The sequence below is a fragment of the Scylla paramamosain genome, chromosome 39 (assembly GCF_035594125.1).
Source record: "Scylla paramamosain isolate STU-SP2022 chromosome 39, ASM3559412v1, whole genome shotgun sequence".
NCBI lineage: Eukaryota > Metazoa > Arthropoda > Malacostraca > Decapoda > Portunidae > Scylla > Scylla paramamosain.
This window is the reverse complement of record NC_087189.1, coordinates 7,225,001-7,237,500: the sequence shown is the minus strand read 5'-3', so window position 1 is coordinate 7,237,500 and position 12,500 is coordinate 7,225,001. Positions and strand designations below refer to the sequence as shown.

The 12,500-nt window shown below is 40.2% G+C and overlaps 1 protein-coding gene across 1 annotated transcript in view; it reads right to left on the bottom strand.

The window, feature by feature from the left end:
• Positions 1-12,500, bottom strand: part of LOC135092138 (uncharacterized) — a 154,662-nt gene that overhangs the window by 97,570 nt on the left and 44,592 nt on the right. The window contains exon 6 of the mRNA XM_063990392.1: positions 9,458-9,632. Coding sequence (XP_063846462.1) covers positions 9,458-9,632 — 175 coding nt within the window. The remainder of the gene's footprint in view (positions 1-9,457; positions 9,633-12,500) is intronic.

Below are 12,500 nucleotides of genomic sequence, written 5' to 3'. Positions count from 1 at the left end.
GTGGCCCACAAAAGGTACTTAAGCCTTCCATCACCAGAATCTCATGCACTTTATATTTCTGCCCGGAACCATGCCAAGTCTGTTCTCCAACTGGCCAAAAACTCCTTCATTAACAGAAAATGTCAAAATCTTTCAAGAAATAACTCCCCTCGTGATTTCTGGCATCTAGCCAAAAATATCTCCAATAACTTTGCTTCTTCTTTCCCTCCTCTACTTCAACCAGATGGCACCACTGCTATCACATCTATTTCTAAAGATGAACTCTTTGCTCAAACCTTTGCTAAAAATTCTACCTTGGACGATTCTGGGCTTGTTCCTCCCTCTCCTCCACCCTCTGACTACTTCATGCAATGATGTTTTCCATGCCCTCGCTGGCCTAAACCCTCGGAAGGCTTATGGACCTGATGGGATCCCTCCTATTGTTCTCCGAAACTGTGCCTCCGTGCTTGCACCTTGCCTAGTGAAACTCTTTCAGCTCTGTCTGTCAACATCTACGTTTCCTTCTTGTTGGAAGTTTTGCCTACATTCAACCTGTTCCTAAAAAGGGTGACCGTTCTAATCCCTCAAACTACCGTCCTATTGCTTTAATTTCCTGCCTATCTAAAGTTTTTGAATCTATTCTCAACAGGAAGATTCTTAAACATCTATCACTTCACAACCTTCTATCTGATCGCCAGTATGGGATCCGTCAAGGTCGCTCTACTGGTGATCTTCTGGCTTTCCCTACTGAGTCTTGGTCATCCTCTTTTAGAGATTTTGGTGAAACTTTTGGTGTTGCCTTGGACATATCAAAAGCTTTTGATAGAGTCTGGCACAAAGCTTTGATTTCCAAACTACCCTCCTATGGTTTCTATCCTTCTCTCTGTAACTTCATCTCAAGTTTCCTTTCTGACCGTTCTATTGCTGCTGTGGTAGACGGTCACTGTTCTTCTCCTAAACCTATTAACAGTGGTGTTCCTCAGGGTTCTGTCCTGTCACCCACTCTCTTCTTATTATTCATTAATGATCTTCTAAACCAAACTTCTTGTCCTATCCACTCCTACGCTGATGATACAATTACAATTGGCTACAATTACAGAAAAAACAAAAAGAACATAAGAATATGGTCTAACAAATTGATAGATAGATATTTTATTGACCACAACGAAAGGGGCTACAGTTACAGGAAAAGAAAAAAAGAAAAACATAAGAATATGGTCCAGCAAATTATTATATGAAAACACTAAACACATGAAACACAACGCTAAACACAAGAAACACAAACACACTAACACATAAAAAACATAAAAACACTAAACATATGAAACATGACAACGCTAAACACATGAAACATAAAAACTAAACACATGACATATAAAAACGCTAAACACACGATACATATAAATAAGACACGAAACACATGAAGCATATTAAAACACTAACCACAAAAATACTACAGACACGAAACACGGAAAAACAACAAATGAAAGACGTATGTAAAAGCACCAAGCACATGAAACGCACACAAATTTAACACTAAACACATTAAAGCACACACAAAACACTAAAACTTAACAAAACATACATCAAATAATAAGCACATGAAATAAAACAAAGAAACACGATGTCATTGGACAATCAGTTAGAGGCAGTACACTAGCAGCATAATGATTACTGTGTATATACACTGAGGAGGCCCTCTAAAGACAATCTCTTCCTTCACACAAAACTACAAGTACCTAATTACAAACACACCCTTCACTCAAAATTAAAAAAAAATCATGGCGACTCCTACACCAGACTCGGAGTCCTCATCTGGGGAGGAAACCACAAATGTCCCCAGGTCGGATTGCTCTTCTGCTATCAACCCCAAGTGTCTTGACACCCCCCTCAACTTTTCTTCATTAACATTAACATTCGCGGTCTTAGATCTAAATTTCAATCTGTAGAACACCATCTCTCCTTTACTAAACCTCATTTTCTTTTCCTCACTGAAACACAGGTGTCTGAGGCAACTGACAGTAGCCCCTTTTCTTTTCCCTTCTACTTTCTCTATCCTCATTTTCAATCCAAAGCTGGATGTTGCGCTTTATGTGCACAACGACTCAGGCTGCTCTCGTGCCCACACTCTTGAATCTTCCGAGTTTTCCACCATTTGGCTACGACTACAGAGTCACCCTCAAACTAAATTGAACTGTGCTGTATACCTCTCACCTAACTCTTCTGACTATAAGAAATTCTTTGACTATTTAACTTCCAAAGTGGAACACATTCTGACCCTCATCCCTTTTGCGGAGATCTCCATTCTTGGACACTTCAATGTTCACCACCAGCTTTGGCTTTCCTCTCCCTTCACTGACCATCTTGGTGAAGTATCCTTCAACTTCGCTATCCTCCACGACCTAAAGCAATTGGTGCAACACCATACTCGTATTCCTGACCGTCTTGGAGATACGGCCAACATTCTTGATCTTTTCCAAATCTCTAATCCTTCTGCTTATGCTGTTACCCTCTCTTCTCCGTTGGGCTCCTCCAACCACAGTCTCATATCTGTATCTTGTCTTATCGCTCCCATCCCTCCTCAGCATCCCCCTAAGAGGAGGTGCCTCTGGCGTTTTACTTCTGTCAGTTGAGGAGACCTGAAGTGATATTTCGCTGATTTTCCTTGGAATGACTACTGCTTCTGTGTCAGAGATTCGTCTCTGTGTGACGAGCGCATAACAGAGATGATAGTATCTGTCATGGAGGCCTACATTCCTCATTCTTTTTCTTGACCTAAACCTTCTAAAACTTAGTTTAACACAGCTTTCTCGCATGCTGTACATGATAAGGAGGTTGCCCACAAAAGTTACTTGAGCCTTCCATCACCAGAATCTCATACACTTTATATTTCTGCCCGGAACCATACCAAGTTTGTTCTCTTACTAGCCAAAAACTTCTTCATTAATAGAAAGTGACAAAATCTTTCAAGATCTAACCCCCCTCGTGACTTCTGGCATCTAGCCAAAAACATCTCCTATAACTTTGCTTCTTCTTCTTTCTTTCCTTTATTTCAGCTAGATGGTACCACTGCTATCACATCTATCTCTAAAGCTGAACTCTTCGCTCAAACCTTTGCTAAAAACTCTACCTTGGAGGATTCAGGGCCTGTTCCTCCCTCTCCAACACCCTCTGACTATTTCATGCTACCTATTAAAATTCTTCACAAAGATGTTTTCCATGCCCTTGCTGGCCTAAGCACTCGGAAGGCTTATGGACCTGATGGGGTCCCTCCTATTGTTTTTCGAAACTACGCCTCTGTGCTTGCACCTTACCTCGTCAAACTCTTTCAACTTCGTCAACATCTACCTTTCCTTCTTACTGGAAGTTTGCCTGCATTAAGCTTGTTCCTAAAAAGGGTGACCGTTCTTATCCCTCAAACTACCTTTCTATTGCTTTAATTTTCTTCCTATCTAAAGTTTTTGAATCTATTCTCAACAGAAAGATTCTTAAACATCTATCACTTCACAATCTTCTATATGATCGCCAGTAAGGGTTCTGTCAAGGCCACTCTACTAGTGATCTTCTGGTTTTCCTTAATGAGTCTTGGTTATCCTTTTTTAGAGAATCTGGTGAAACTTTTGCTGTTGCCTTGGACATATCAAAAGCTTTTGATATGTCCAAACTACCCTACTAAGGAATCTATCCTTCTCTCTGTAACTTCATCTCAAGTTTCCTTTCTGACCGTTCTGTTGTTGCTGTGGTAGACGGTCACTGTTCTCCTAAATATATCAACAGTGGTGTTCTTCAGGGTTCTGTCCTATCACCCACTCTTCTTATTATTCATGAATTATCTTCTAAACCCAACTTCATGTCTTATCCACTTCTACGCTGATGATACCACCCTGCACTTTTCCACGTCTTTTTATAGACTTCAGGAAGTAAACAGTTCACGCAGGGAAGCCACAGAACGCCTAACTTCTGATCTCCAAAATTTTTGAGGACAGATTTTGGGACAGAGAAAACTTGGTACTGTTCAATGCCTTAAAAACTCAATTCCTCCATTTATCATCTTGACATAACCTTCCACACAACTATCCCCTCTTACTCAATGACACTCAACTGTCCCCCTTTTCTACACTGAACATCCTCGGTCTGTCCTTTTCTTATAATCTAAACTGGAAACTTCACATCCCATCTCTAGCTAAAACAGCTACTATGAAGTTTGGCGTTCTGAAACGTCTACGCCAGTTTTTCTCACACCCACACCTCCCCAACACTAGTTCCTAAATCTGTACAAGGGCCTTATCTGTCTATGTACGGAATATACTTCACATGTCTGGGTGGGGTTCCACTCATACCGCTCTTTTAGACAGGGTGGAATCAAAAGCTTTTCGTTTCATCAACTCCTCTTCTCTGACTGACTGTCTTCAGACTCTTTCTCATCACCGCAATGTTGTATCTCTTGCTATCCTCTACCGCTATTTTTATGCTAACTGGTCTTCTGGTCTTTCTAACTGCATGCCTCCCCTCCTCCGCGGCCTCACTGCACAAGACTGCACTTTTCTCCCACCCCTATTATGTCCACCTCTATAATGCAAGAGTTAACCAGTATTCTCAATCATTCATCCCTTTTTCTTGTAAACTCTGGAATTCCCTGCCTACTTTTGTATTTCCACCTTCCTATGACTTGAACTTCTTCAAGAGGGAGGTTTCAAGACACTTATCCTTCAAATTTTTACTACCTCTTCGAACCCTTTTATGGGACCGGCATCTCAGTGGGCTTTTTGTTTTTTTATTGGATTTTTGTTGCCCTTGGCCAATGTTCCTCCTACATAGAAAAAAACAAAAATGTTTACTATTCGGCATCTCTCAGCATGGATGAAACTCTCGCCAAATATTTATCCAAGGGTAACAAATCTAAAAAGACCCCTGATATTCAGAGTCGGGTCACAGTGCTGAGCAACGTGTTCCTCAGTCTGGAGCTCCCTACACTGACACAGTCGCTCCTCCAGCGGAAGACGACCTCGCCCACGTTTACTCCGTCTTCAGACTTTCACCGCCAGGGAGTGGGCAGAAATACGGAAACATGTGAAGGCCATTCTGTCTGGCTCAATGATGTGTTTGCACACATGAATATCGTGGATAGATAAACTAGGGTTCATGTCTAACTAAATCTTTCTTCTCGAAAACTGAGAGGTGAGAATTGATTCCCTGATTTTTTTCCATTCCTGTCTTTACGTCATCAACATTGTCATGTAACAATTGCATGAAATATCTCTAAGTGTTGTACCTTTCCCGTGTTACTGACTTAAAAACAAATATGAATGGGTCATCTACTATATTTGATCTTTCATTCCATAGTTTTTTTTCATGAATTTTCTTTGCTTGCTTTTTATATTTTGTACATGGGGATAACCCGACTCAGCATAACAAAGATCATTGCATGTGGTGCCCCTGACACATAACATACTTTTTAGGACCCAGTTGCTTAAAATCGGTCTGAGGTCAGCACTAAACCAGAATTCACATTCATAAAGCACACCACTCATTAAAACAGCATCAAAAACTTTTTTTTTTTTACAGTAAATGGTATGTCATTATATTTCTTAAGAAAAGATATGAACTAAATAACGTGCTTTACTATATTATCTGGATCTACCTTTACCGCCCCGGACACCGAACCGTCTGCCGTGAAGGGTGACCCGAGGCACACGTAGCGGTCACACCATGCCACCACCAGGTCACCTACACACAGCGGTTCTGCGTCCTTGGAGTTGCTACATACAACGAAAAATTTAGTTTTACTTGTGATAATCATCATGCCGTATTTATCACAAAAATTTTCGATCAAGAAAACATTTTTTCACCATTCTCTGCTTACTAGTTGCCAATAATACTGTGTCGTCCTTTAACATGAGGATGTGAACCCAAGATAAAAAGCAGTCATCGGCGGTTTTCTTTGATCGACTTAATCATTTAATTTACATACAGTATAAATAGCAAACATGAGGATGGGGAAACCTGACGGACACCGAACTTTACCATCGTGCCCACCACACACTCTGTGACATTGTACACTGCTGCGATAGCTGTCAGCATTACCACGCCGCATCCCAGCCTTTTTAAAAATCATTATTAACAAAGATTTCGGTATCATGTCGAAAGCTTTAGAAAAGTCCACAAAAGTTACATATAGCTTCTTTTTTTTTCCTAGCCATGTCAGTGAGCAGCCTCGGGATAACATGTGCTCCAGGCAGACGCGCCCTCTCTGTGTACCTGCCTGCTCGTGACACGGACTGAACCATTGCTGTAGTCTTAAGCACACTACCATATCATACACTTTGGTCAAGCTGTTTATTAGATTAATACCCATTAGCTGTCAATGTTCCCATTTGGGAACACATTTTTTAAGACCTGTTTTTTATCTGATGAAATGGAAGTCGAGTTTCATCACGTTTATGCCTGTTTTCCCATGAAGCTGTTGCACAAGTTGGCTTGTTGAAACAAATTTAGCTGGCTTCGACTAACAACAATGACAATCAGAACTTCATGGAATTCACATCTGCTGCGCTGCTCTGCTTTAGTTGCTCTTTTTGGTCTGCATAATTTCATGAATTAGCTTAAAATATTACTACGATATGTTTTTATCTTTGTTTTATGTTGCTTATATAATTTCATTTCTTATTTCTAATCCTCATAATTGTTCACTACTTAAAAATGTTCCCAAATGGGAACATTGGCGGATTGGCGGATACCACCTTTAGAGTAGCTTTGTAATTATGGCAAAGTAGTAAATACTACTTTACCTTAATACTTGTTATTGTTTTCAATATTTATTCACTCTAATTGTTACTAATGTATGTTATGCATCACTAATTAGTGCCATACTTATTCATCATTTGTTCTTTTTTTTCAGGAGATCCCGAAGTTCCTAACTCTTGCAGAAGTTGTTGCTTTAGTACTGCAAGATGATGCAAATAAGATTAACATTCTTCCCTCAGAAGATCAGGCTCTTACTGATGAAGCTATTAATGATAATATCCTGGAAAAGTGTTCTGAAGGAAAAGATGGCGAGAAACTTCTGCCTCGTGATATTTGTGACAGAGTAGGTAGGAGTTGCAGATGATGACGAAAGACATAAACATCCAGGTGTGTCCAACTCCAATGATGATTCCACAAGATCACAAAGTAAATAAAACGTAACAGTGAAGACAGCAATGCAAAAGAATACTACAAAGAGAAAGAAAGCAGCTGCAACAATAAAGGTGCCATGGAAGAAAGGTAAAACTGCCATGAAGGCCTCTCCTACAAAAACAGTCATACAGCCATCGGAAGAAAAAGAATATCCAGAGTTATACAAAAGCTGTTCAGTACTTTGACACTTAACTGTTCAGAAAACTCTCAGATATGCACACGAAGTTTGAAATATCCTAAATTCACCTTTGACACTAGAGATTTGTTGGATTTCATTGGTATTTTCATACTAAGTGGGTACTATAAGCTTTCTAGAGAGGACATGTAATGGGAGAAGTCAGATGATGTAGTAGCATCTTTAGTGTCAACACGGATGTCCAGAAATAGGTTTAGAGAAATCAAGCGATATTTTCACACAGTGGACAGCAGGAATCTTGACACTAATGATAAAGTGTTGAAATTCAGGTCAATGATGGAAGCAATGAACAAGTCACTACAACAGTTTGATTTATTTAGAGAAAACTCTCAATTGATGAATGTATGGTCCCATATTTTAGTCATCATAGTTGCAAGATGTTTATACGAGGGAAAACAATTTGATTTGGTTATAAACTTTGGTGTCTCTTTTCATCTACAGGCTATCCATTCATGTTTGATGTATATTGTGGAAAATCTGTGACTGGTTGTAGTGATTCCCTTGGCACCAGGGTGGTGGAGCACACAACGTCTTGCACTGACAATGATGTTGCTCAAGAAGTATTTTTGACATTTTTTTTTTCACGTCCTACGTCCTAATGATGTCGCTTCCAGACAAAAACGTAAGAGCAACAGGTATAGCATGGTTAATACATGGTACTTGACGACATCACTAACGACTTGGACTCATGCTAGCACAGCAATATGGAAAGTCATTCCATCTCTCATTACCTTGTTTGCCTGCTTAACATCTTGAGAGAATTGGACGCTCGAAAGAAAAATAGCCTTTGTCGAACTGATTTTCAAAAACCATTCAACCGTAATGATCACAAGATTGGTATCAGAGCTCTATTTGTTGGGATGTCATCCATCTTACTTATTCCTACTATCAGCTTTTTGTCTAACCACAAACACCGCGTCCGTTATCGGGATGGAATTAGATCAGGGGTTCCTCATGGAATAAAATTGTGGCAAATCATCTTTCTCGAGGTTATAAGAAGCGTATATACCAATTCCCCCTTACGTTTCAAGTATATGGATGACATGATACTCGCTGAAATTATCGATGTTAATGCTAGAATAGATGTCACCATGCATAAACACCATCAATGCATTCGAAAATGAGTGCTTAGCGTTGAAAAGGTCTCCAAATCCCTCAAATGTGAGGTGATTAAGTCCACCAAAGAGGCCGCTTGTGTTTCCCAACTCAATTGAACGACGTGGCGCTGCCTGTTGTCCACTAGTGTAAGTTGTTATAAACAATAATTTATAACTATTAAAAACTGCAACGACCATGTAAACTGCATGATTAAGAAATCAAATCCGTTTTTTTTTTTTTTCCGTTCACGTCAGTTTGAGCTTAGTAAACAAATATTGTTCAAAGTGTACTGTACACATGGTTTATTCGCACCACACTGATATGCCGCACCTATTTGACATCCAGGGTTCACGCACGTGCAACACTATTCTTTGAAACGTATACAGAAACGAGAACTCAGGATTACCCTTGGTGGTCAGTATACTACTTACAGTAACTCAATGTAAGTTCCGTATGCCAAAGACTTGTTTAAAAGACGGAATGAGTTAGCATTGAAGTTTGGAAAGGGTATAAGTTGTAAAAAGCACAAGGACATTATTGTCGCCCTTGTTACGTGCATGGCAGGGACATGGCAGGGCTTGTCGCAACGCCGAAGCGTTGCGACAAGCAGTGCGTTACCTCACTTCCCACTATTAGCACTCCGCCAAACACTCAAACAAACTGCCTAGTGCACCATTATATGGACGTCTGATTCATGTCTATTGATTCTTTTTATTTTAGGTAGACACTTCTGTTTCTTCATTTTTAATGTTGATTTTAGGCTCCTGTTACTTATCAAACACTTATTTTGTTCTACGTTTTGACACAGATTTTAATATTCTAATAAAATACTTGTTAAGATATAAATGTAAGCAAAGTCGACATACCATGGTACATCTGTACCTACGTATAATAGTAACTTTCTTGGCAAATAAACTATGAATTATTAATTTCGCACGCACACACACACACACACACACACACACACACAAAACACATACACACACAAATGCGTGGAGCAGCACATACCTTGCCATATCCTCGGTGAGCGGGTAGGCGGAAGGTCACCTCAGCATGGGAGTGCAGGTATGCTCTAAGGGGCTGCAGGGAGGTGATCAACAGGTAGAACCGCACACCCACCGCTGCGCCCAGCACCTCCAGTGGCGGCCCCCAGTGCAGTTGCACCACCTGGCCAGCGCCCAGCCTGGAGGAGGGGATGTCAAGATATGAAGCTCTCTCTCAAACACAAAAAAAAAAAAAATAAATAAATAAATAAAGGTAAGTGCATAGCACTTCTCTTCTCTTCACCTAACAGAATAAAAAATATAAAGGTGAGTGCATAGCACTTCCCTTCTCTTCCAACCTACAGGGCAAAAGATAGAAAAAAAAATAAATAAAGAATTAAGGTGAGTGCATAGCACTTCCCTTGTCTCCTAACCTACCACGCAAAAAAAAAAAAAAAAAAATTCTCTCTCTCTCTCTCTCTCTCTCTCTCTCTCTCTCTCTCTCTCTCTCTCTCTCTCTCTCTCTCTCTAGGCGCTGTCACACCAGCACGTTTTCGTCACCGTTCACCTGCACTTTTGTCGACAGTAAACAAACAAGGCTCTGGGCTCTCTCTCTCTCTCTCTCTCTCTCTCTCTCTCTCTCTCTCTCTCTCTCTCTCTCTCTCTCTCTCTCTCTCTCTCTCTCTAGCTACATTAGCTGGTGCCTGCTAGCCTCTAACGCCCAGCGTGGCAATATCCTCACTTGCCCATCGCTGTTAACGCAACTAACACCAGCAGCTCCGCTGACACAGACAAGCAAGCAGTCGCTGTTCTGCACCTTATTACAAGTGTTGTAAGTCACAGACGAGCTAAACGAGTTAAAATGGTATCCAGCGTGCAGGAGTAGAGAAACAGACCTTCAAAAGTGTAAACGTCTATCGAATCATGCGAGCCACTGTTTGCTGTTATATATGCACAAGTTAAATGTAACGACATGTGAAATTAAGCAATTTTGTATTTTGTTTATTCAATCTATTTAAATCGTTTTTTTTTTTTTACTTAGTATATCTTTATATTATAAACATGGATTTCCATTTGACAACAAAAGTTGACGACAACCCTCTTCCATGAAGACGATCACTTCCGTTTGACGATGCAGATGGAAAAGAGGCGACGGAAAGAGGCAAAAGTTGACGGAAACCCGAGTTTACGGAAAAAGTTGACGGAAAACGTGCGTTAACACTAATCATCTGCACAACAGCTGGAGAACCATCATCACCAACTGGATTCCCTCCCACGTGGGCATCGCAGGGAATGCCAGGGCCGACATCCTGGCCAGGCAAGGCGCCCAGACACCCGAAAAAAGCCTTAACATTCCCAGAACGCTGCTGAGGAGCAGGGTGCAGCGACAGGTGAAGGCACGCCGACAGCAACACATGAAGGCAGCCCGGGATGGAGTTTCAGCGTGAGGTGGTTCAGTGAGGTGGATGAGGGCGGCAGTCACCAGGCCAGCCGGGGATTGTTAAGGAAATGTAAAGTGGTGCGCTCGCGGATACGCCTCGATTACACTATGTAACAAAATTTCCTTTTTGTCTTGTCCTTGGCCCCCAACCATAATTTTCCAGTTATTTCCATCTAAACAAAATAAAAAAAAAGTTATTTTGATCCTAAAACTTTTCTTTTGTGGTTAGAACAATGAATTCACATTTTTGCCTTATTTCATTATAGTACGGGTTACTATTGTTTTCCATGTCAGGTAAAGACCTTTGCAAAATCTCAATTGTTTATCTAATTGCTTTCGAAATGTTGCAAATAAGTTAAAACAATGAAAGAAAGGATATAAAGTGTTCTAAAGATTTTTTAACTTTGATAAGATCATTCTTGAACTGACCAGATCTAACAAGAAATTTCTCATATTTAGAAGAATTTGCTTACATTTCAGAAATCTCAAATCTTCCAGAATGTTCTACCAGTTTCTAGAACATTTTAGAACATTCTATTCAATGTAAACATATGCAGATTATTTTAGAACTTTCTAGAATACAGTAGAAATACATAGAATTATCAAGAATTTTCTAGAATGATTCAGAATATTCTAAAGTAAGTTCAAGAATATTCTAGAAAGATTGAGAACATTCTGGAACACATTCTAAAAAAACTAAGAATATTCTAGAGTACTGCTTGACAATATATAAGTAGGGGCTTGCAGACCACCAATCAGTTCTGCTTTGACTGCCTGAGAAGACACTTCACAAGAAGTGAAATGGCATCAAGAGGCTGCAGTCATTCTGCTACATATGTGGTCAGTTCATCAAGACAAGAACAAAGAAGTTCTCTGTGGCAGCATCTGGAAAAATGTGTGAAGCTTACAAAGCACATTTTGCTGTGCCAGTTGGGGACAGAGACAAGACTTGGGCACCTCATTGTGCTTGTGAGCACTGTAAGAGAACACTGGGAGTTTAATAGCTGTTAATTTTTCAAGAGTAAAATCCAATTAAGAATTAAGAATAAAAATAAAGTAAGTTTAAGAGAAACTCATACTGTTGTTCTTTTACAGAATGGTATAGAGGAGAAAACAGAGCTATGAAATTTGCTATTCCTAGAATATGGCGTGAACCTACTGATCACTCACTGACTGCATTTTCTGCATGGTGCCTATCTGGGAAAGATGCTTCTGCTGTTTTCTATCCAGACATTCCATCTTCCATTGCACCAGTACCACACAGTGCTGATCTTCCTGTACCAGCTCCTCCAGAAAGAAGTCCATTATCAGAAGAAAGTAGCAAGACAGAGGATGAGGCTAAACAGAGAGGAAGACTGTGACATCACAGATACAGTTGTAGTTGGGAGGAATGCTTACTACCCAAAACAAAGAGACCTAAATCACCTCATCAGAGATCTTGGCTAGACAAAGTCAGATGGTGAGCTTTTGATTTCAAGGCTGAAGGAATGGGATTTACTTGATGACAGTGTGCAAGTAACCAGCTAAAGAAAACGTCACAAACATTTATCCAGCTTCTTTGCAAAGGAGGACAGTCTATGCTAATACAATGATGTATCAGGCTTGTTTGATGCTATTAGAATTGCTT